Source organism: Heterodontus francisci, chromosome 8 (assembly GCF_036365525.1).
Source record: "Heterodontus francisci isolate sHetFra1 chromosome 8, sHetFra1.hap1, whole genome shotgun sequence".
In the NCBI taxonomy this organism is placed as follows: domain Eukaryota; kingdom Metazoa; phylum Chordata; class Chondrichthyes; order Heterodontiformes; family Heterodontidae; genus Heterodontus; species Heterodontus francisci.
This window is the reverse complement of record NC_090378.1, coordinates 124,423,305-124,446,908: the sequence shown is the minus strand read 5'-3', so window position 1 is coordinate 124,446,908 and position 23,604 is coordinate 124,423,305. Positions and strand designations below refer to the sequence as shown.

Genomic DNA, 23,604 nt, shown 5'->3' with positions numbered 1-23,604 from the left:
TGTCCATTATTATATATTATATATAACTGTGGGATGCGTCAGGACAGGAGGTGGGACTGTGTGTTCATTATTATATATTATATATAACTGTGGGCCGTGTCAGTACAGGAGGTGGGACTGTGTGTCCATTATTATATATTATATATAACTGTGGGATGCGTCAGTATAGGAGGTGGGACTGTGCGTCCATTATTATATATTATATATAACTGTGGGATGCGTCAGTACAGGAGGTGGGACTGTGTGTTCATTATTATATATTATATATAACTGTGGGCCGTGTCAGTACAGGAGGTGGGACTGTGTATCCATTATTATATATTATATATAACTGTGGGCCGTGTCAGTGCTGGAGGTGGGACTGTGTGTCCATTATTATATATTATATATAACTGTGGGCCGTGTCAGTACAGGAGGTGGGACTGTGTATCCATTATTATATATTATATATAACTGTGGGATGTGTCAGTACAGGAGGTGGGACTGTGTGTCCATTATTATATATTATATATAACTGTGGGCCGTGTCAGTGCTGGAGGTGGGACTGTGTGTCCATTATTATATATTATATATAACTGTGGGATGCGTCAGTACAGGAGGTGGGACTGTGTGTCCATTATTATATATTGTATATAACTGTGGGATGCGTCAGTACAGGAGGTGGGACTGTGTGTCCATTATTATATATTATATATAACTGTGGGCCGTGTCAGTGCTGGAGGTGGGACTGTGTGTCCATTATTATATATTATATATAACTGTGGGATGTGTCAGTACAGGAGGTGGGACTGTGTGTCCATTATTATATATTATATATTACTGTGGGATGCGTCAGTACAGGAGGTGGGACTGTGTGTCCATTATTATATATTATATATAACTGTGGGATGCGTCAGTACAGGAGGTGGGACTGTGTGTCCATTATTATATATTATATATAACTGTGGGATGTGTCAGTGCGGGAGGTGGGACTGTGTGTCCATTATTATATATTATATATAACTGTGGGATGTGTCAGTACAGGAGGTGGGACTGTGTGTTCATTATGATATATTATATATAACTGTGGGACATGTCAGTGCAGGGCTTGGGACTGTGTATCCATTATTATATATTATATATAACTGTGGGACGTGTCAGTGCAGGGGTTGGGACTGTGTGTTCATTATTATATATTATATATAACTGTGGGCCGTGTCAGTACAGGAGGTGGGAATGTGTGTCCATTATTATATATTATATATAACTGTGGGATGCGTCAGTACAGGAGGTGGGACTGTGTGTTCATTATTATATATTATATATAACTGTGGGCCATGTCAGTACAGGAGGTGGGACTGTGTGTCCATTATTATATATTATATATAACTGTGGGATGCGTCAGTATAGGAGGTGGGACTGTGCGTCCATTATTATATATTATATATAACTGTGGGATGCGTCAGTACAGGAGGTGGGACTGTGTGTTCATTATTATATATTATATATAACTGTGGGCCGTGTCAGTACAGGAGGTGGGACTGTGTGTCCTTTATTATATATTATATATAACTGTGGGCCGTGTCAGTGCTGGAGGTGGGACTGTGTGTCCATTATTATATATTATATATAACTGTGGGATGTGTCAGTACAGGAGGTGGGACTGTGTATCCATTATTATATATTATATATAACTGTGGGATGTGTCAGTGCAGGAGGTGGGACTGTGTATCCATTATTATATATTATATATAACTGTGGGCCGTGTCAGTGCTGGAGGTGGGACTGTGTGTCCATTATTATATATTATATATAACTGTGGGCCGTGTCAGTGCTGGAGGTGGGACTGTGTGTCCATTATTATATATTATATATAACTGTGGGATGTGTCAGTACAGGAGGTGGGACTGTGTGTTCATTATTATATATTATATATAACTGTGGGATGTGTCAGTACAGGAGGTGGGACTGTGTGTCCATTATTATATATTATATATAACTGTGGGCCGTGTCAGTTCAGGAGGTGGGACGGTGTGTCCATTGTTATATATTATATATAACTGTGGAATGTGTCAGTACAGGAGGTGGGACTGTGTGTCCATTATTATATATTATATATAACTGTGGGACGTGTCAGTACAGGAGGTGGGACTGTGTGTTCATTATTATATATTATATATAACTGTGGGATGTGTCAGTACAGGAGGTGGGACTGTGTGTTCATTATTATATATTATATATAACTGTGGGATGTGTCAGTACAGGAGGTGGGACTGTGTGTCCATTACTATATATTATATATAACTGTGGGCCGTGTCAGTTCAGGAGGTGGGACGGTGTGTCCATTGTTATATATTATATATAACTGTGGAATGTGTCAGTACAGGAGGTGGGACTGTGTGTCCATTATTATATATTATATATAACTGTGGGATGCGTCAGTACAGGAGGTGGGACTGTGTGTTCATTATTATATATTATATATAACTGTGGGATGCGTCAGTACAGGAGGTGGGACTGTGTGTTCATTATTATATATTATATATAACTGTGGGCCGTGTCAGTACAGGAGGTGGGACTGTGTATCCATTATTATATATTATATATAACTGTGGGCCGTGTCAGTGCTGGAGGTGGGACTGTGTGTCCATTATTATATATTATATATAACTGTGGGATGTGTCAGTACAGGAGGTGGGACTGTGTGTTCATTATTATATATTATATATAACTGTGGGATGTGTCAGTACAGGAGGTGGGACTGTGTATCCATTATTATATATTATATATAACTGTGGGCCGTGTCAGTGCTGGAGGTGGGACTGTGTGTCCATTATTATATATTATATATAACTGTGGGATGTGTCAGTACAGGAGGTGGGACTGTGTGTTCATTATTATATATTATATATAACTGTGGGCCGTGTCAGTGCTGGAGGTGGGACTGTGTGTCCATTATTATATATTATATATAACTGTGGGATGTGTCAGTACAGGAGGTGGGACTGTGTGTTCATTATTATATATTATATATAACTGTGGGATGCGTCAGTACAGGAGGTGGGACTGTGTGTTCATTATTATATATTATATATAACTGTGGGATGCGTCAGTACAGGAGGTGGGACTGTGTGTTCATTATTATATATTATATATAACTGTGGGCCGTGTCAGTACAGGAGGTGGGACTGTGTATCCATTATTATATATTATATATAACTGTGGGCCGTGTCAGTGCTGGAGGTGGGACTGTGTGTCCATTATTATATATTATATATAACTGTGGGATGTGTCAGTACAGGAGGTGGGACTGTGTGTCCATTATTATATATTATATATAACTGTGGGCCGTGTCAGTGCTGGAGGTGGGACTGTGTGTCCATTATTATATATTATATATAACTGTGGGATGTGTCAGTACAGGAGGTGGGACTGTGTGTATTGAGGTTTTTGTACGGCTCTGTCTCACTGTGTCGGTGCTGCTGTAACCTTGCTGACAGTAATAATCTGCGACATCCTCATTCTGTACATTACTGATTGTCAGAGTGAATTTGAGGTTCTGTTGACTGCCGGTGAATCGTTCGGATATTCCTGTGTATCGAGTTGTTGCATAATAGATCAGGAGAGTGGGTTTCTGACCGTCTCGCTGCTGATACCAAGCTACATAATTGCTAACGGACTGGCTGGCCGTACAGGTGATCGTTGCGGTCTGTCCCAGTGTCACTGACAGTGCCGGTGGAGACTGGGTCATGATGATGGTGTCTCCACTGATACCTGAGGGGTAATAGAGAAACAGAGTGAAGTAAGAACTGTCACAGAAAGACCCTGTAAAATGAAATATTGTTAGAGACAGTGACCGCTCCTCTTGTTTCATCATTTTCTTTCCAATCACAAGTCAGTAGAATTGGACTGAAACAAACAGCAGGAAAATATTAACCGTGGAAGGAGAGAGATTTGTACCTGCGACGCAGAATGCCAGAGGCCAGATCAGCTGGATGGGTGAAATCATGGTGTCTGCTCCTGTCTCTGTGCCTGGTTACTGATAAACTCTCCCTTCACTGGGCTCTGCTTTATAAAGCTGCAGCCTGTGAGAGTCTGACTGCCTGTTTCTCAGTATGTAAATGGTATCACCCAGAGAAAGGCACGTCAGCAACTCTCACTTCCTCTTCTCTCTTTCTGTTTCCCTCACTACCTCCCTCCTTCTATTTCTCACCCCCTCTCTCTCTGCCTCTTTATCTCCTATCTCAATCCCTTTCCCTCTTTTGCCCTCTCCCTCTCACTCACTGTCTCTCTCTCCCCCACCCTCCTGAAATCTTTCTCACTCCCCTTCCCTCATTCTCCTTGTCTCTCTCTCCATATCTCTTTCTCTCTTTTTCTGCTTCTCCCCATCCCTACCTCTCACTCTTTGTCTCTCTGCCTGCTCTCTGTCCGCTCTCTCTCCCTCATTCTCTGTCTGTATCTCTCTCTGTCTGTGTCTTTGTCTTTCTGCCTACTCATCTCTCTCTCCCTCACTCTTTGCCTGTCTCCCCATCTTGTTCTTCCAATCTCACTCTCCCTATTTTGCTCTCTCCTCCTCTCCCTGTCTCCCTGTCTCTGTCTCTCTCCCTCCCTATCTCTCTATCTCTCTGTCCTTGTTCCTCTGCCTACTCATCTCTCTCCCACCCTCCATTGTTCTGTAATTCTGTAACTGATCTCTAAAACAGGAGTTATTACTGGAGACTGGAACACTTTGAGGCCTGGTGCAGCAGTTAAATGTCTCCCTCTCTATCTCTCTCTGTCTCACAGCCTCCACCTCACTCTCTCTTTCCCACAGTCTCCCAGGTGGAGCACAGTTAAATGAAGGGTAAAACTCCCTCTGCTCTGCCCCACCAATGGATGTTAACCCTTGACACCAGAAACATGCCTTCTCCTGGAGTAAGGCCCCATTCCCCACAGTGACCATGCTTTGGCCTCTCTCAGTAAGACTGGCAGATTATTGTCAAATTTAGGACAGTTCTGTGCTGTTGGCCTATTCTCAATGGGACTGGTTTGGACAGAAAGCTCATTTCATGAAGGCCCAGCAGAGAGAGGAGATCCTCACCCCATCAGTGTGAGCTGGAGGGACAGGACAGAGTCTGACCCACTGCCCCATCCTGTCAGCTCATAACATGTTCAAATCCCTTCCCGTCTCCATCCCCTTCCATGGTCAGGCTCCAGGTCATTGGAGTTTTACTGGGATGAGGGGCGGACAATCAAACATTTACAACATGAAGGAGCTGTCCTCCACATCAACCATAGTGTCCATGTTCCATTGGTCCTCCAATAGGGACCAGTAAACATGGGCCTCCTTCCCACTGGACCTCCAATAGGGACCAGTAAACATGGGCCTCCTTCCCACTGGGCATCCAATAGGGACCAGTAAACATGGGCCTCCTTCCCACTGGACCTCCAATAGGGACCAGTAAACATGGGCCTCCTTCCCACTGGACCTCCAATAGGGACCAGTAAACATGGGCCTCCTTCCCACTGGGCATCCAATAGGGACCAGTAAACATGGGCCTCCTTCCCACTGGGCATCCAATAGGGACCAGTAAACATGGGCCTCCTTCCCACTGGACCTCCAATAGGGACCAGTAAACATGGGCCTCCTTCCCACTGGGCATCCAATAGGGACCAGCAAACATGGGCCTCCTTCCCACTGGGCATCCAATAGGGACCAGTAAACATGGGCCTCCTTCCCACTGGACCTCCAATAGGGACCAGTAAACATGGGCCTCCATCCCACTGGGCATCCAATAGGGACCAGTAAACATGGGCCTCCTTCCCACTGGACCTCCAATAGGGACCAGTAAACATGGGCCTCCTTCCCACTGGGCATCCAATAGGGACCAGTAAACATGGGCCTCCTTCCCACTGGGCATCCAATAGGGACCAGTAAACATGGGCCTCCATCCCACTGGGCATCCAATAGGGACCAGTAAACATGGGCCTCCATCCCACTGGGCCTCCAATAGGGACCAGTAAACATGGGCCTCTGTTTTCCTCCATGGCCTCACTCCTCCCTACCTTTGCCTCCTGCTGCAGACTCACATTCCCTCTCTCACTCTTCCATCTTCTGACACTGCTTTCCTGCCCATCGCTGCTTCCTTCATCCCACCATTGACAGCAGGGTCTTCAGATGCCTCGGCCCTGCTCTCTGAACTCCCGCCATTAATCCCTCTCCCTCTCCAGGTCTCTCTCTGCTCCATCAAACTCTATCCTTTCACCCAAGCCTTTGATCACTCTTCCTAAAGACCCCTCACCACCTCCTCCGTTCCTCATACTGCAGCTCTGTGAAGCATCTTGTGACGTTTTGTATATTATAGGCGCTATATAAATTCAAGTTGGGTGTGGATTTCGGGTGGGGACAGAATTGGATACAGTGGTGATGGTCCCTGTAGTCAAATATCCTGTTGACAGGGTCCAGGCTTATAGACACAGAATGGGGAAGTGGGTGAGGTAGGAATGTGCTGTCGGGGCCCATGGAACTGTCACCCCAGCATGAAGTGTCGCTCAGGAGGGGAGAGGGAATGTTCGGAGTCCTGAGCTCCATTTCCCACACCAGGCATTTTGTCTTCCAATGAATGAATGAGATGCCAATTTCGAGCCCAGGTTAGGGACAGTCTCGTACTGTGGGCCCAGGTCTCGAAGAGGGAATTGGAGATATACCTGAAAAGGAAAGATTTGCTGGGTTTTTGGGCCAGAGAGGGGCAGTGGGACTAATTGGGTAGCTCACAGGCACGATGGGCTGAATGGCCTCCTTCTGTGCTGTAAAATTCTAGATAGTGTGTGCGGTTCACAGTTTTCTCCCGTGTCATTAACAAACGTCCAGCTGCTCCAAGCTCCTTCTTTCACTTCCTCTGTTGGTTAAGTTTCAATCTTCCGAACTGACAGTCTTTGCAGTTATTTTTTACATTGGGGATTTCTGCTGTGGTCTGAGTCTCTAATAATAACCGTCCAATCAGTGAAAATAACAGCAGCTGAGAGCAGTCAGCACTGAGGACCCAGTCTCACTGGGAAACACATTGGGAAGATCAAAGCTGATTGTTTAGTGAATTCTCTGAATACTCTTGACTCCCCCACCAGAGGAAACAGTTTCTCTTGATCTCTCTGAATCATTTTAATCCTTTATTCATCTTAAATACCTCAATGAGATCACCCCTAAATTCTCTGAACTCAAGGGAATACAAGCCTAGTCTATACAATCTGTCCTGATAATTTAACCCTTTCAGTCCCGGTATCATTCTGGTGAATCTGTGCTGCACCCCCTCCAAGGCCAATCTCTCCTTCCTGAGGTGCGGGGCCCAGAACTGAACACAGTTACTCCAGATGCAGTTAAACCAGAGCTTTATTCAACTGGAGTAAAACCCCTTTGTATTCCAGTCCCCTTGATAGAAAGACCAACATTCCATTAGCCTTATTCAATATGTTTTGTACCTGTCACTAGATTTTAGTACTTTCTGTACTTGGACCCTTAAATCTCTCTGTTCCTCCACAGTTCTCAGCTTCTCACCATTTAGAAATTACTCTGATTTATCTTTCTCAGGTCCAAACTGGATGACCTCACACTGTCCACATTGAACTCCATCTGCCATTGTCTTCGGTCCCCATCACAAACTCCATTCCCGAGCCACTGATTCCATCCCTCTCCCAGGGACTGTCTGAGACTGAACCAGGCAGTTCACAGCCATGGCATTGTAGTTGATGCTGAGATGTGTTACTGACCACATAAACCACATCATCACGAAAACCACCTATTTCCACATTGCTAACATTACCAGTTTCTACCACACCTCAGCTCATCCACTGCTGAAACCCTCATCCATGCATTTATTACCTCTAGACTTGAGTATTCCAATGCTCTCCTGACAGGTCTCACACATTCTACCCACTGTAAACTTGATCTCATCTAAAACTCTGCTGCCTGCGTTCGAACTCGCAGAAAGTCCTGTCCTGTTCCCCCATCACCTCGATGCTCATTGGACAACATTGTCTCCTGGTTCGGCAATGGCTCAGTTTTAAAATTCTCATCCTTGTTATCAAATCCCTCCCTATCTCTGGAACCTCCTCCAAGCTGCTGAACTTAGTGTCATCAGCAATCTTGGATAGATGTCTCTATTCCTTCATCCAAGTCATTGATCAATATAGTGAAAAGTTGAGGCTCCAGCACAGATCCCTGGGGACACCACGATTCACATCTTGCTAATTGGAGTAAATACACATTATCCCTACTCTCTGTCTCCTACCTCCTAACCAATTCCTTACCCATGTCAAAACATTTCCTCACATTCCATATGCTTCCATTTTGCGAACAGTCTCTTGTGTGGAACCTTCTCAAATGCCTTCTGGAAATCCATATAAATAACATCCATAGACATTCCCTTATCGACCACATTAGTGACCGCTTCAAAAAATACAACTCGGTTAGTTAAACATGTTTCACCCTTTTTAAATCCGTGCTGACTCTCTCTGATCAGTTTATATTTGTCAGTCATTCTGTCCCTAATAACAGATTCAAATAACTTCCCCAAAACAGATGTTAAACTGAGATGTTAGTCGTGAATTACTCAAGCAAACAGCCGTCAGAGAGACGAGGGCTGAACGGCCTCCTCCTGTGCTGTAGAATTATACTGCTTTTTGGCTGAAACATGTGGATTGGAACAGGAGGTGTGCTGGAGTTTAAACAATGAGTTAAATATGGAGGTAGTGTCATTAGTGGGTAATGCACAGTCTGCATTGTGTCCAGGACCCTCTCTAAAAGATGTCTTTCTCTTTTTCCTTTTTCAGGTCCAGGGCTGTAATTAAGGAGCTGAAAGAATATTTAGTGAAGAAGTTTCCGGACTGTGCGGTGTGTGTGAAGGTGTTCGGCAGTGACTGATGATTACAGCTCCTTGTTCAGTCTGCTCCGCCCTCACCACTGATCAAGCCATGTAACCTCCTGTCACACTGAGTGAAATTACAATCGATATCATAGTGTCAGTCACAGAAAACAACAGCATCACAGTCTGAGTCACTGGGACAGACATCACTGCCGCACATCAAAGAACAGACCCCTTATCCCCTCTCACCATGTTCATAAACCATACAGTAGAGAAAATATACTGACAAACACCACCTTATATTAAACACTCACACCCATAGAACACCATCAGAGGTAGAGGATGGGACAGAGATTGAGAGAGATAGATAGAAAGAGAGAGTGAGATGGAGAGAGAGAGAGAGAGATAGACTCTGTGTCAGCTCCTGTACATGTTTTTTCTTATTCATTCATGGGATGTGGGCATCACTGGCTAGGCCAGCATTTATTGTCCATCCCTAATTGCCCTTGAGAAGGTGATGGTGAGCTGCCTTCTTGAACCGCTGCAGTCCATTTGGGGTAGGTATACCCACAGTGCTGTTAAGAAGGGAGTTCCAGGATTTTGACCCAACGACAGTGAAGAAATGGGAATATAGTTCCAAGTCAGGATGGTGTGTGACTTGGAGGGGAACTTGCAGGTGGTCGTGTTCCCATGCATCTGCTGCCCTTGTCCATCTAGGTGGTAGATGTCACAGGTTTGGAAGGTGTTGCCTAAGGAGGCTTGGTGTCTTACTGCAGTGCATCTTGTAGATGGTACACACTGCTGCCATTGTAGGTCTCTTGTGGAGGGAGTGAATGTTTGTGGATGGGGTGCCAATCAAGCAGGCTGCTTTGTCCTGGATGGTATCCAGCTTCTTGAGTGTTGTTGGAGCTGTACCCATCCAGGCAAGTGGAGAGTATTCCATCACACTCCTGACTTGTGCCTTGTAGATGGTGGACAGGCTTTGGGGAGTCAGGAGGTGAGTTACCCGCCACAGGATTCCTAGCCTCTGACCTGCTCTTGTAGCCACGGTATTTATATGGCTACTTCAGTTCAGTTTCTGGTCAATGGTAACCCCCAGGATATTGATTGTGGAGCATTCCGCGATTGTAATGCCATTGAATGTCAAGGGAAAATATTTAGATTCTTACTTGTTGGAGATGGTCAGTGCCTGGCACTTGTGTGGCGCGAATGTTACTTGCCACTTATTAGCCCAAGCCTGGATATTGTCCAGGTCTTGCTGCATTTCTACACGGACTGCTTCAGTATCTGAGGAGTCACAAATGGTGCTGAACATTGTGCAATCATCAGCGAACATCCCCACTTCTGACCTTATAATTGAAGGAAGCTCATTGATGAAGCAGCTGAAGATGGTTGGGCCCAGGACACTACCCTACAGAACTCCTGCAGTGTTGTCCTGGAGCTCAGATGATTGATCTCCAACAACCACAACCATCTTCCTTTGTGCTAGGTATGACTCCAGCCAGTGGAGGGTTTCCCCCTGATTCCCATTGACCTCAGTTTTGCTCGGGCTCTTTGATGCCATACTCTGTCAAATGCTGCCTTGATGTCAAGGGCGGTCACTCTCACCTCACCTCTTGAGTTCAGCTCTTTTGTCCATGTTTGAACCAAGGCTGTAATGAGGTCAGGAGCTGAGTGGCCCTAGCGGAACCCAAACTGAGCGTCACTGAGCTGGTTATTGCTAAGCAGGTGCCGCTTGATGGCACTGTTGATGACACCTTCCATCACTTTACCGATGATTGCGAGTCGGCTGATGGGGCGGTAATTGGCCGGGTTGGATTTGTCCAGCTTTTTGTGTATAGGACATACCTGGGCAATTTTCCACATTGCAGGGTAGATGCCAGTGTTGTACCTGAACTGGAACAGCTTGGCTATGGGCGCAACATGAACTGGTTACTGTCCCACCCTCCCTGACTAGTCTCTGAGTTGCTGTATTTAAAATGTACATTTTCCTTTAATCCATCCAGTGCAGTCTCCAGCCAGGGCTCCATTCATCCAGTGCAGTCTCCAGCCAGGGCTCCGTTCATCCAGTGCAGTCTCCAACCAAGGCTCCATTCATCCAGTGCATTCTCCAGCCAGGGCTCCATTCATCCAGTGCAGTCTCCAGCCAGGGCTCCATTCATCCAGTGCAGTCTCCAGCCAGGGCTCCATTCATCCAATGCAGTTTCCAGCCAGGGCTCCATTCATCCAGTGCAGTCTCCAGCCAGGGCTCCATTCATCCAATGCAGTCTCCAGCCAGGGCTCCATTCATCCAGTGCAGTCTCCAGTCAGGGGTCCATTCATCCAATGCAGTCTCCAGCCAGGGCTCCATTCATCCAGTGCAGTCTCCAGCCAGGCCTCCATTCATCCAATGCAGTCTCCAGCCAGGGCTCCATTCATCCAGTGCAGTCTCCAGCCAGGGCTCCATTCATCCAGTGCAGTCTCCAGTCAGGGCTCCATTCATCCAGTGCAGTCTCCAGGCCAGGGCTCCATTCATCCAGTGCAGTCTCCAGCCAAGGCTCCATTCATCCAGTGCAGTCTCCAGCCAGGGTTCCATTCATCCAGTGCAGTCTCCAGCCAAGGCTCCATTCATCCACTGCAGTCTGCAGCCAGGGCTCCATTCAACCACTGCAGTCTCCAGCCAGGGCTCCATTCATCCAGTGCCGTCTCCAGCCAGGGCTCCATTCATCCAGTGCAGTCTCTAGCCAGGGCTCCATTCATCCAGTGCAGTCTCCAGCCAGGGTTCCATTCATCCAGTGCAGTCTCCAGCCAAGGCTCCATTCATCCACTGCAGTCTGCAGCCAGGGCTCCATTCATCCACTGCAGTCTCCAGCCAGGGCTCCATTCATCCAGTGCCGTCTCCAGCCAGGGCTCCATTCATCCAGTGCAGTCTCTAGCCAGGGCTCCATTCATCCAGTGCAGTCTCCAGCCAGGGCTCCATTCATCCAGTGCAGTCTCCAGCCAGGGCTCCATTCATCCAGTGCAGGCTCCAGCCAGGGCTCCGTCCATCCAGTGCCGTCTCCAGCCAAGGCTCCATTCATCCATCACATCAGTAAAACGTACAAGGTGAAAACCATCGAACTGTAATAGTGGAGACTGTCGTCAGGATGGGGGAGCAGGGAGCTGCATGGATTGGTGGAGGGACATCCTCTTTCCTCTCAGATACACACCTCCCTGAGCTCCATCCCTCCCTCCATCCGAGCTCCATCCCTCCCTCTATCTGATCTCCATCCCTCCATCTATCTGAGCTCCATCCCTCCCTCTATCTGAGCTCCATCCCTCCCTCTGTCTGAGCTCCATCCCTCACTCTATCTGAGCTTCATCCCTCCCTGTGTCCGAGCTCCATCCCTCCCTCTGTCTGAGCTCCATCCCTCCCTCTATCTGAGCTCCATCCCTCCCTCCATCCGAGCTCCATCCCTCCCTCTATCTGATCTCCATCCCTCCATCTATCTGAGCTCCATCCCTCCCTCTATCTGAGCTCCATCCCTCCCTCTGTCTGAGCTCCATCCCTCCCTCTGTCTGAGCTCCATCCCTCCCTCTATCTGAGCTTCATCCCTCCCTGTGTCTGAGCTCCATCCCTCCCTCTGTCTGAGCTCCATCCCTCCCTCTATCTGAGCTTCATCCCTCCCTGTGTCTGAGCTCCATCCCTCCCTCTGTCTGAGCTCCATCCCTCCCTCTATTTGAGCTGCTGGGAGTCAGACCTGAGTTTGTTACATTTAATACCATTCAGAATAATGTCTGCATATTTTAAGTGTAAGTTTGATGAAATAAATTTGAACAGCACCAAAAACATTACAAATGGCTACTACATTTGGCAAAGTAGAAACCACAGCATTGTGTCAATGAGCATAGAACTAATGAAAGGGAGAATAAAAACTTTATGAATATGATTATCAGAAATGTGTCATTATTATATTTAAAAAGGTCTCCTTGTCAGTAAAGATATATCCTGTTGAGTAATATATGCAGACAGGCTGTGCTAAAGTTGGACAATGTTGAGATGTTGATTTCATGTTTTAACAATAAGCAGAATTAAGTTAACAAGATGTGAACAAGATGAGCAGAAATTGTTTACAGATGCTGATGACAGCCTCTGTGTTCCTCAGAGGGTCCCAGTTGTGTTGTTCACAAACCATGTTTTGCAGCCAGGCTGCTCTTCTTAAAGGCAGGCTGTCCCTTTTAAAGGAAATCTGAACTGAATAATATTGCTGCAGTTTAAATGATGCCAAACAGAATGCCAGGGGAGGGAGGGGCTTCAAGGATGACAGAGGCATGAACAGTGGAGGTGGGTAGGAGCAGAGATACCATGGTTCTTCAGGGGGTGGGGGTTGCGGTTAGGATGCATTGGTGGGTGTGTGAGGGTGAGGTGGAGTATTTGACTGTCAGGAGTGAATCCTGAGTGCTCGGGATTGTTACTGGGTGAGTGATGGGGGTGTGGTACAATGAGCAGGAGGAGAGGTTGGTGCTGTGCTTGGTGGGAGATGTCCTGTGAAGATACATTCACTGACCTTGACCACCCTGTGAGGTCACTGAACTTCTCGCGACACTGCTGTCAGGTCCTCAGGTCCAGACTCCAGGAATTGACCTCCCTGGTCATCGCTCCCATTCTCTTCTGAGAGTTTTGCTTTGAGGGCCTCCTGGCTCCTTGTGCAAACATTGATTCTCTCCTCCTTTGTACCTCCTCTATTAATGTCTCCAGTGTCACATCGGGAAACTTGGGAGCCCTCTCTCTGCTCTCCAGCCTGTGTTTTCAGGTACATCACACTTCACAGTCCAGTCTGTGTACTCAAGTAGATCACACTTCACAGTCCAGTCTGTGCACTCAGATACATCACACTTCACAATCCAGTCTGTGTACTCAGGAACATCACACTTCACAATCCAGTCTGTGTACTCAGATACATCACACTTCACAATCCAGTCTGTGTACTCAGATACATCACACTTCACAATCCAGTCTGTGTACTCAGGAACATCACACTTCACAATCCAGTCTGTGTACTCAGATACATCACACTTCACAATCCAGTCTGTGTACTCAAGTAGATCACACTTCACAATCCAGTCTGTGTACTCAGGTACATCACACTTCACAATCCAGTCTGTGTACTCAGATACATCACACTTCACAATCCAGTCTGTGTACTCAGATACATCACACTTCACAATCCAGTCTGTGTACTCAGGAACATCACACTTCACAATCCAGTCTGTGTACTCAGATACATCACACTTCACAATCCAGTCTGTGTACTCAAGTAGATCACACTTCACAATCCAGTCTGTGTACTCAGGTACATCACACTTCACAATCCAGTCTGTGTACTCAGATACATCACACTTCACAATCCAGTCTGTGTACTCAGATACATCACACTTCACAATCCAGTCTGTGTACTCAACTAGATCACACTTCACAATCCAGTCTGTGTACTCAGGTACATCACACTTCACAATCCAGTCTGTGTACTCAGATACATCACACTTCACAATCCAGTCTGTGTACTCAGGAACATCACACTTCACAATCCAATCTGTGTACTCAGGTACATCACACTTCACAATCCAGTCTGTGTATTCAGGTACATCACACGTCACAGTCCAGTCTGTGTACTCAGGTACATCACACTTCACAATCCAGCCTGTGTCCTCAAGTAGATCACACTTCACAATCCAGTCTGTGTACTCAGGTACATCACACTTCACAGTCCAGTCTGTGTACTCAGGTACATCACACTTCACAATCCAGTCTGTGTACTCAGGTACATCACACTTCACAATCCAATCTATGTACTCAGGAACATCACAATTCACAATCCGGTCTGCATACTCAGGTACATCACACTTCACCATCCAGTCTGTGTACTCAGGTACATCACACTTCACAATCCAGTCTGTGTTCTCAGGAACATCACACTTCACAATCCAGTCTGTGTACTCAGGTACATCACACTTCACAGTCCAGTCTGTGTACTCAGGTACATCACACTTCACAGTCCAGTCTGTGTACTCAGGTACATCACACTTCACAATCCAGTCTGTGTACTCAGGTACATCACACTTCACAATCCAGTCTGTGTACTCAGGTACATCACACTTCACAGTCCAGTCTGTGTACTCAGGTACATCACACTTCACAGTCCAGTCTGTGTACTCAGGTACATCACACTTCACAGTCCAGTCTGTGTACTCAGGTACATCACACTTCACAGTTGAGTCTGTGTACTCAGGTACATCACACTTCACAATCCAGTCTGTGTACTCAGGTACATCACACTTCACAGTCCAGTCTGTGTACTCAGGTACATCACACTTCACAATCCAGTCTGTGTACTCAAGTAGATCACACTTCACAATCCAGTCTGTGTACTCAGGTACATCACACTTCACAATCCAGTCTGTGTACTCAGATACATCACACTTCACAATCCAGTCTGTGTACTCAGATACATCATACTTCACAATCCAGTCTGTGTACTCAACTGGATCACACTTCACAATCCAGTCTGTGTACTCAGGTACATCACACTTCACAATCCAGTCTGTGTACTCAGATACATCACACTTCACAATCCAGTCTGTGTACTCAGGAACATCACACTTCACAATCCAATCTGTGTACTCAGGTACATCACACTTCACAATCCAGTCTGTGTACTCAGGTACATCACACGTCACAGTCCAGTCTGTGTTCTCAGGTACATCACACTTCACAATCCAGTCTGTGTCCTCAAGTAGATCACACTTCACAATCCAGTCTGTGTACTCAGGTACATCACACTTCACAGTCCAGTCTGTGTACTCAGGTACATCACACTTCACAATCCAGTCTGTGTACTCAGGTACATCACACTTCACAATCCAATCTATGTACTCAGGAACATCACAATTCACAATCCGGTCTGCATACTCAGGTACATCACACTTCACCATCCAGTCTGTGTACTCAGGTACATCACACTTCACAATCCAGTCTGTGTTCTCAGGAACATCACACTTCACAATCCAGTCTGTGTACTCAGGTACATCACACTTCACAGTCCAGTCTGTGTACTCAGGTACATCACACTTCACAGTCCAGTCTGTGTACTCAGGTACATCACACTTCACAATCCAGTCTGTGTACTCAGGTACATCACACTTCACAATCCAGTCTGTGTACTCAGGTACATCACACTTCACAGTCCAGTCTGTGTACTCAGGTACATCACACTTCACAGTCCAGTCTGTGTACTCAGGTACATCACACTTCACAGTCCAGTCTGTGTACTCAGGTACATCACACTTCACAGTTGAGTCTGTGTACTCAGGTACATCACACTTCACAATCCAGTCTGTGTACTCAGGAACATCACACTTCACAGTCCAGTCTGTGTACTCAGGTACATCACACTTCACAATCCAGTCTGTGTACTCAGGTACTTTTTTTTTTTATTTCCAAAATATACTTTATTCATAAAAATCTGTAAAAATTACATTGCCAAACAGTTTCCAAACTGCACCAAAAAATACAAACATTGCAAGGGAGATCAGTTTCCTTCAATACTGTCATGAGTTTCTTCCCAACCCCTCCGTTTCACAATTGTCATGTCAATTACAGTTTTACATTTACAGCAATTGAGAATATTAACGATACAGTTCGAGGGGTTTCCCATGGATCCAGCCCCTCAGTCCAGCTTGGTGGGGGAACCTTACACTGTGGTCTTTCCCCATTGAGCCTTTGCTGCGGCTGCCCCAAGCTTTAGTGCGTCCCTCAGCACGTAGTCCTGGACCTTGGAATGTGCCAGTCTGCAACATTCGGTGGTGGACAACTCTTTGCGCTGGAAGACCAGCAAGTTTCGGGCAGACCAAAGGGCGTCTTTCACCGAATTGATAGTCCTCCAGCAGCAGTTGATGTTTGTCTCGGTGTGCGTCCCTGGGAACAGCCCGTAGAGCACAGACTCCTGTGTTACAGAGCTGCTTGGGATGAACCTTGACAAAAACCACTGCATCTCTTTCCACACCTGCTTTGCAAAGGCACATTCCAGGAGGAGGTGGGCGACCGTCTCTTCCCCACCACAGCCAACGCGGGGGCACTGTGCGGAGGGGGCGAGACTTCGGGTGTGCATGAAGGATCTGACGGGGAGGGCCCTTCTCACCACCAGCCAAGCTACGTCTTGGTGCTTGTTTGAAAGTTCTGGTGATGAGGCATTCCGCCAAATGACTTTGACGGTCTGCTCGGGGAACCATCCGACAGGATCCACCGTTTCCTTTTCCCGTAGGGCCTTGAGGACATTCCGTGCAGACCACTGCCTGATGGACCGGTGGTCAAAGATGTTTTTCCGCAGAAACTGCTCCACGAAGGATAGGTGGTACGGCGCCGCCCAACTGCATGGTGCGTTCCGCGGCAATGTGACCAGGCCCATCCTTCGCAACACCGGGGACAGATAGAACCTCAGCACGTAGTGACACTTGGAGTTTGCGTACTGGGGATCTACACATAGCTTGATGCAGCCGCACACGAAGGTGGTCATCAGGATGAGGGCCACGTTGGGTACATTTTTCCCGCCCATGTCCAGAGATTTGAACATCGTGTCCCTCCGGACCCGGTCCATTTTAGATCCCCAGACGAAGCGGAAAATGGCTCGGGTGACTGCCACGGCGCAGGAGTGGGATATGGGCCAGACCTGCGCCACGTAGAGCAACAACGTGAGCGCCTCGCACCTGATGACCAGGTTCTTACCCACAATGGAGAGAGATCGCTGCCCCCACATGCCCAACTTTTGTCGTACCTTGGCTACTCGCTCCTCCCATGTTTTGGTACTTCACAGTTGAGTCTGTGTACTCAGGTACATCACACTTCACAGTCCAGTCTGTGTACTCAGGTACATCACACTTCACAGTCCAGTCTGTGTACTCAGGTACATCACACTTCACAGTCCAGACTGTGTACTCAGGTACATCACACTTCACAGTCCAGTCTGTGTACTCAGGTACATCACACTTCACAGTCCAGTCTGTGTACTCAGGTACATAACACTTCACAATCCAGTCTGTGTACTCAGATACATCACACTTCACAATCCAGTCTGTGTACTCAGGAACATCACACTTCACAATCCAGTATGAATACAACATGCAGTGTTTCACTCACAAGTCTTATCTTAATTCTACTTTATCTACATCTACATTCCATTCATACTGCCACTGAATCAGAGGACATCAAAGATACATAAAAGTGATATCAGAATAACCACATGGAGCCAGCAAAGGCTCTTTATTCCTCTCTATCCCTTCAAATCATCCTGTTCCAATGGTTACATTGCCCTCTGAAGCTCCATGATTATATTGCTGTTACAAATTCCTCTGATGATTTGAATAATATAAACACAAGTGAGCAGATTAACATTTCCAGAGTATCAGAGACATGGATGAGTGAATTGCAGTACAAGTAGAGGCCACCCCAATGTCTGAGTGCTCCAGTCGAAGCTCAGACTGTGGTATTGTAATCTGAGCTTGCTGCCACACAGGCTCAGACTGCTGCCATCATGGCTGTGGATGCCAGTGCTCAAAGGGGCTTGCAGGCTCACCCAGCAGCCCAGCACCAAGTCCAGCTTGATGGAGTACTGCTTCAAAAGATACCTAACTCGGAGAATTGGGGATTGAGGGAATTCAGTGCAATGACTGAAGAGATTCTATTCTGATCTTTGACAAAACACGGAGCAGTAGAGTGATGGAGCGGGAGACAGCGAGACCTGGTGATCAGCTCTAAGTGTTTCTAGATAATAGTCTAGAAAGTAAAACATGGCAGGGAACCTCAGCCCTGTGGAATACACATCCTGTGTCATGTGGGAAATCCTGGACACTTCTCATGACCTGGATGACCACATGTACAGGAAGTGTCACCGGTTACAGCAGCTCGAGCTCTGGGTTTCGGAGTTTGAGCACTGACTGGAGTCACTATGCAGCATCCACGAGGCTGAGAGCTTTCTGGAGGTGGTCACCCTACAGTTTAAAAATGTGCTGGCAGAGGGGGAATGGGTGAGGGCCAGAAGAACAAGGAGGACCAGGCATGCAGGACAGTGATCCCATGAGTGCATCTCACTCTCCAACTGGTATTCAGTTCTGAATACTGGTCAGAGTGATGGTTCCACTGGGGAGTGCAGGCAGAGCCAAGTCCACAGCACCATGGGTGACTCAGCTGTACAGGGAGGGAGGAAGAAGAGTGGAAGAGCAATAGTGGGAGGGGATTCGATAGTGAGGAGAATAGACAGGCACTTCTGTGACTGCAGAGGTGTCTCCATGATGGTATGTTGCCTCCCTGGTGCCAGGGACAAGGATATCACTGAGCGACTGCAGGACATTCTGACGGGGGAGAGTGAACAGCCAGAGGTCGTGGTCCATATTGGCACCAATGACAGAGGCAGAAGGAGGGATGAGGTTCTGAAGCAGAATTTAGGCAGCTTGGAGGGAGATTGAAAAGCAGAACCTCAAAAGTATTAATCTCCAGATTACTCCCAGTGCCACGTATTAGTGATTACAGAAATAGGAAGATAGAACTGATGAATACATAGAGCTGGAGAGATTATGCAGGAGGGAGGGCTTTAGATTCCTGAGGCTTTGGGACTGCTTCTGGAGGAGGTGGGACCTGTACAAGACGGACTGTTTGCAAATCAACAGGGCCGGGACCAATATCCTCGCAGTGAGTTTTACTCGTGCTGTTGGGGAGAGTTTAAACTAGCTGAGCACAGGGATGGGAACCTGAGAGTAGATTCAGAAGAGAGAGAAGAAAAGTTCGAAATGGAAGGCAGTAAATTAGTCAGCGTCTTTGGAAGGCAGAGAAAACGAAGGTTAGAAAATAAACAAGGGAGTTTGACAGAGCTAAATAATATATCCTTCAATACAAGTTGAGGAAATAAGGCAGATGAGCTGACAGCACAGATTGACACATGGCAGTATGATATTATAGCGATTACTGAGACATGGCTGAAAGAAGGGCAGGAATGGCAGCTCAACATTCCTAGTTACAGGGTTTTCAGACGAGACAGAGATGGGGATATCTCAGGAGGGGGTGAGTTGCAATATTGATTAAAGAAACAATTATAGCTGTGAGGAGAGAAGATATGGTAGAAGGATAAACAAATGTTGCCATATGGGTTGAACTGAAGAACAAAACAGGGGCAATCACACTACTGGGAGTGTGCTATAGACCCTGAAACTGTTAGGAGAGAGAAGAGCAAATATGTGGACAAATTTCAGAACTGCAAAAACAATTAAACAGTGGGGGATTTCAACTGCCCCAATATTAACTGGGGTAGAGTTTATGTGAAAGACTCAGTGGTCACAGAATTCTTCAAATGCATTGAGGAGAACATTGTTATCCAGTATGTATCAAGTCCAAAAAGAGGGATTGTGAGACTGGACAAAATTTTAGGGAATGAAGCTGGGCAGGTGGAAGGGGGATCGGACGGGGCGCACTTTGATGGAAGTGATCATAATTCAGTTTGATTTAGAATAGTTATGGAAAAGGACAAAGACAGACCAGGAATAAAAGTTCTCAACTGGGGAAAGCTAATTTTACTAAGCTGAAATGTGATTTAGCTATATGGGATTGGAAACAGTTACTTGAAAGTAAATCAGTGCTGGATCAGTGGGAGGCATTCAAGGAAGAGATAGTGAGGGTTCAGAGCAAGTTTAGTTTAGAGAGAGATACAGCACTGAAACAGGCCCTTCGGCCCACCAAGTCTGTGCCGACCATCAACCACCCATTTATACTAATCCTACACTAATCCCATATTCCTACCACATCCCCACCTGTCCCTATATATTTCCCTACCACCTACCTATACTAGGGGCAATTTATAATGGCCAATTAACCTATCAACCTGCAAGTCTTTGGCATGTGGGAGGAAACCGGAGCACCCGGAGGAAACCCACGCTGACACAGGGAGAACTTGCAAACTCCGCACAGGCAGTACCCAGAATCGAACCCAGGTCCCTGGAGCTGTGAGGCTGCGGTGCTAACCACTGCGCCACTGTGCCGCCCTTAAAGAAATATGTTCCCTTAAAGAAAAAGGGTGGGACTAACAAATCCAGAGTCTTGTGGATGTCAAGGGGCTGAAAGGAGAGGATAAAGTAAAACAGGAAGATTAATGACAGATACCAAGGCAGAAAATCGAGAGGAGTATAAAAAGTGTAGGGGTGAAATTAAAAAGGAAATTAGGAAAGCAAAGATAGGGCATGAAAAAAATTGGCAAGTCAAGTAAAATCAAGAAAACTAAAGGTTGTTTTATAAATACAGAAAGGCAGGATTATAATGAAAGAAAGAGTAGAGCCTATTTGGGTCCACCAGGGTAACCTGTGGATGAAGGAGGAGGATTCGCATTTGTTTTCACTAAAGAGAGGGATGATACAGAAATTGCAATCAGGGAGGAGGAGTGTGCAATGTTAGATAAAACTAATATAATGAGATGAGATATTAAGGGATTTAACATGTTTGAAAGTGGTTAAATCACCAAGCCCAGATGAAATGCATCCTAGGCTGTTAAATGAAGCAAGAGAAGAAACAGCAGAGGCTCTGACCATCATTTTCCAATATTCTCTGTCTACAGGTGTGGTGCCAGAGGACTGGAGGACAGTTCACATTGTCCCATTGTTTAAAACGGGAGAAAGGAATAGACCGAGTAATTATAGGCCAGTCAGCCTACCTCCGGTGGTGGGAAAAATATTGGAAAAAGCTCTGAGGGACAGGATAAATCTTCATTTAGTCATACATGGATTAGTCAAAGATATTCAGCATGGATTTGTTAAGGGAAGGTTGTGTCTGACTAACGTGATTGAATTTTTTGAAGAGGAAACAAGGAGGGTCGATGAGGGTAGTGCATTTGATGTAGTCTATATGGATTATACCTAGGTTTATGATAAAGTCCCAGATGACAGACTGGTCATGAAAGAAAAAGCCCAGGGGACCAAGGCAAAGTGACAAGATGGATTCAAAATTGGCTCAGAGGCAGGAAACAAAGGATAATGGTTGATGGGTGTTTTTGTGACTGGAAGACTGTTTCCAAATGGGTTCTGCAGGGTTCAGTACCAGGTCCCTTGCTTTTTGCAGGATATATCAATGATTTGGACTTCAATGTAAAGGCCTGTGACCCGACCGGGACCCGACGACATGTGTTGGGTTCAGGTCGGGTTGGGCCCCTCTTCCAGGTCCGGCTTTCGGGCTCAGGTCGGGCCGGGTTCGGGTCCGGGTCCGGGTCAGGCCGGACACAGATGGTTATTGCTCTGCTGGTCAGTATTAAAATTAAATAAAACGTACCTGAGCTGGGAGTGCGGGACGTCAAGCAGGGAAACTGAGTGTGTGCAGTTAGTGAGTGACGTCTCTATGATGCCATCACACACATGCTGCAGCTTCCTGGACGTTCCGAGTCGGAAGGTAAGTAAAGGGATAGTCGAGTCGGGCTCGGGTCGGGCTTGGGGCAAAATCGGAGGGACTCAGGCCGGGTCGGGCTCGGGTCCACTGTGGTTCGGTCTGGTTTGGGTTGGGTTCTTTTTCCCTAACCTGAGCAGGTCTTTACTTCAATCAGGCACAGAAATCAAATACCTGTACATTGAAACTTTACTGCCTTAATGCAGACAGTTCTATACAAAAGCATTGCCAGATTCCAAAATGCTGTTAACATAAAAATATACCTTATCTTCATGTGACCGGCTGACAAAATTTATGGCCTGACACTCCTGTGATGCATCTTGGACAATTTTATGATGTTGATAAAAGCGAGATAAATAAAGTTATTATTACTGTTACTACCTCTGACAGAACCTTTTTCAAATGTAATTCTTTGTGATCAAAATATAAATGGGATCTAATGAAAGATCACAGACATGAAACACTAACTCAGTTTCTCTCTCCAGAGATGCTGCCAGACTTCCTGAGTATTTTCAGCATTTTCTGTTTTTATTTCAATAAGTTGCATTACAGGCCCAGGATGGAATCGAGCAGGTGATTCTAATAAATTGCAAAAACTATTCATTATATCGGGCCATTGTTGAGTGACCAACTACCAAGTGCTACCTGAATCAGCAGTAAACTCTTTCTGTACAGCGTAGCAACTTTAGTATTCTTTCAGTGTTTTTGCTGATGAATCCCTTTCCCTCATGTCGGCTATTTCACGGGACAGATGTCACAGACAGCACTCCAAGCAAGAGCAGTGACCAGCCGAAATCCCCTCAGAGCGGGAGCTCGGGGGAGAACATGGACTGGGTCAGTGATTTGATTTATGTGAAATACAAGCTTGGCTTGTTTTGTGTAATATTTTATATCCTTTAAATATGTTCGAAGGAAGCTTTGCGTGTTAAAACATATTGTCACACTAATAACCAAAATCTTTAATTTTAATTCTTTTAAGATCATTAATGACTTCATGGTTGACCATAAAGTTAGCACCTGGGCTGTGACTGTAGCAGCTTAAAGTGCATAGTCCATCAAAAACGGTATTTTGGGATCAAATCTAGTAAACTGCTGCCCAAATCGCAACAACGTAATACACCTCCCTGCATGCACACCAGATTCCCTCTTGAATGCAGGCTTTGTTTTTTCTATAGTTGACCTTTAGTTGCTATTTAGCATCTTCTCTACAGAAGGGTGGTGTTTCCTGGAAGTTTATCAGTAAGCTGGTATCATTGGTTTTAGTAGAAAGTGTCTCTCACCTGTTCCCTGGAAATTTCAGCAATTCAGTCTTTTAGCAGTTCAGTTAACCATTATTATATCTGTTCTGCATCTTTAGGGTCC

At 46.1% G+C, this 23,604-nt stretch overlaps 2 protein-coding genes across 6 annotated transcripts in view; one reads left to right on the top strand and one right to left on the bottom strand.

Moving 5' to 3' along the window:
• LOC137373142 (immunoglobulin kappa light chain-like) overlaps nucleotides 1–4,040 on the bottom strand; it is a 56,035-nt gene extending 51,995 nt beyond the window's left edge. Inside the window, exons 1-2 of the mRNA XM_068037994.1 lie at nucleotides 3,940–4,040; nucleotides 3,449–3,753 (exon numbers count right to left, since the gene is read on the bottom strand). Of these exons, the coding sequence (XP_067894095.1) occupies nucleotides 3,449–3,753; nucleotides 3,940–3,988 (354 nt within the window). The 5' untranslated portion in view covers nucleotides 3,989–4,040. The remainder of the gene's footprint in view (nucleotides 1–3,448; nucleotides 3,754–3,939) is intronic.
• The window catches only part of LOC137373141 (ral guanine nucleotide dissociation stimulator-like 1), a 114,698-nt gene that overhangs the window by 79,684 nt on the left and 11,410 nt on the right, over nucleotides 1–23,604 (top strand). For 3 of the 5 annotated variants that reach the window (XM_068037990.1, XM_068037989.1, XM_068037991.1), the window contains exon 2: nucleotides 8,785–11,900. In XM_068037990.1, the coding sequence (XP_067894091.1) occupies nucleotides 11,142–11,900 (759 nt within the window). In that variant the 5' untranslated portion in view covers nucleotides 8,785–11,141. Of the gene's footprint in view, nucleotides 1–8,784; nucleotides 11,901–17,063; nucleotides 23,077–23,604 lie in introns of those variants that run through there. The other 2 variants (XR_010975608.1, XM_068037992.1) reach the window with 1 other exon arrangement.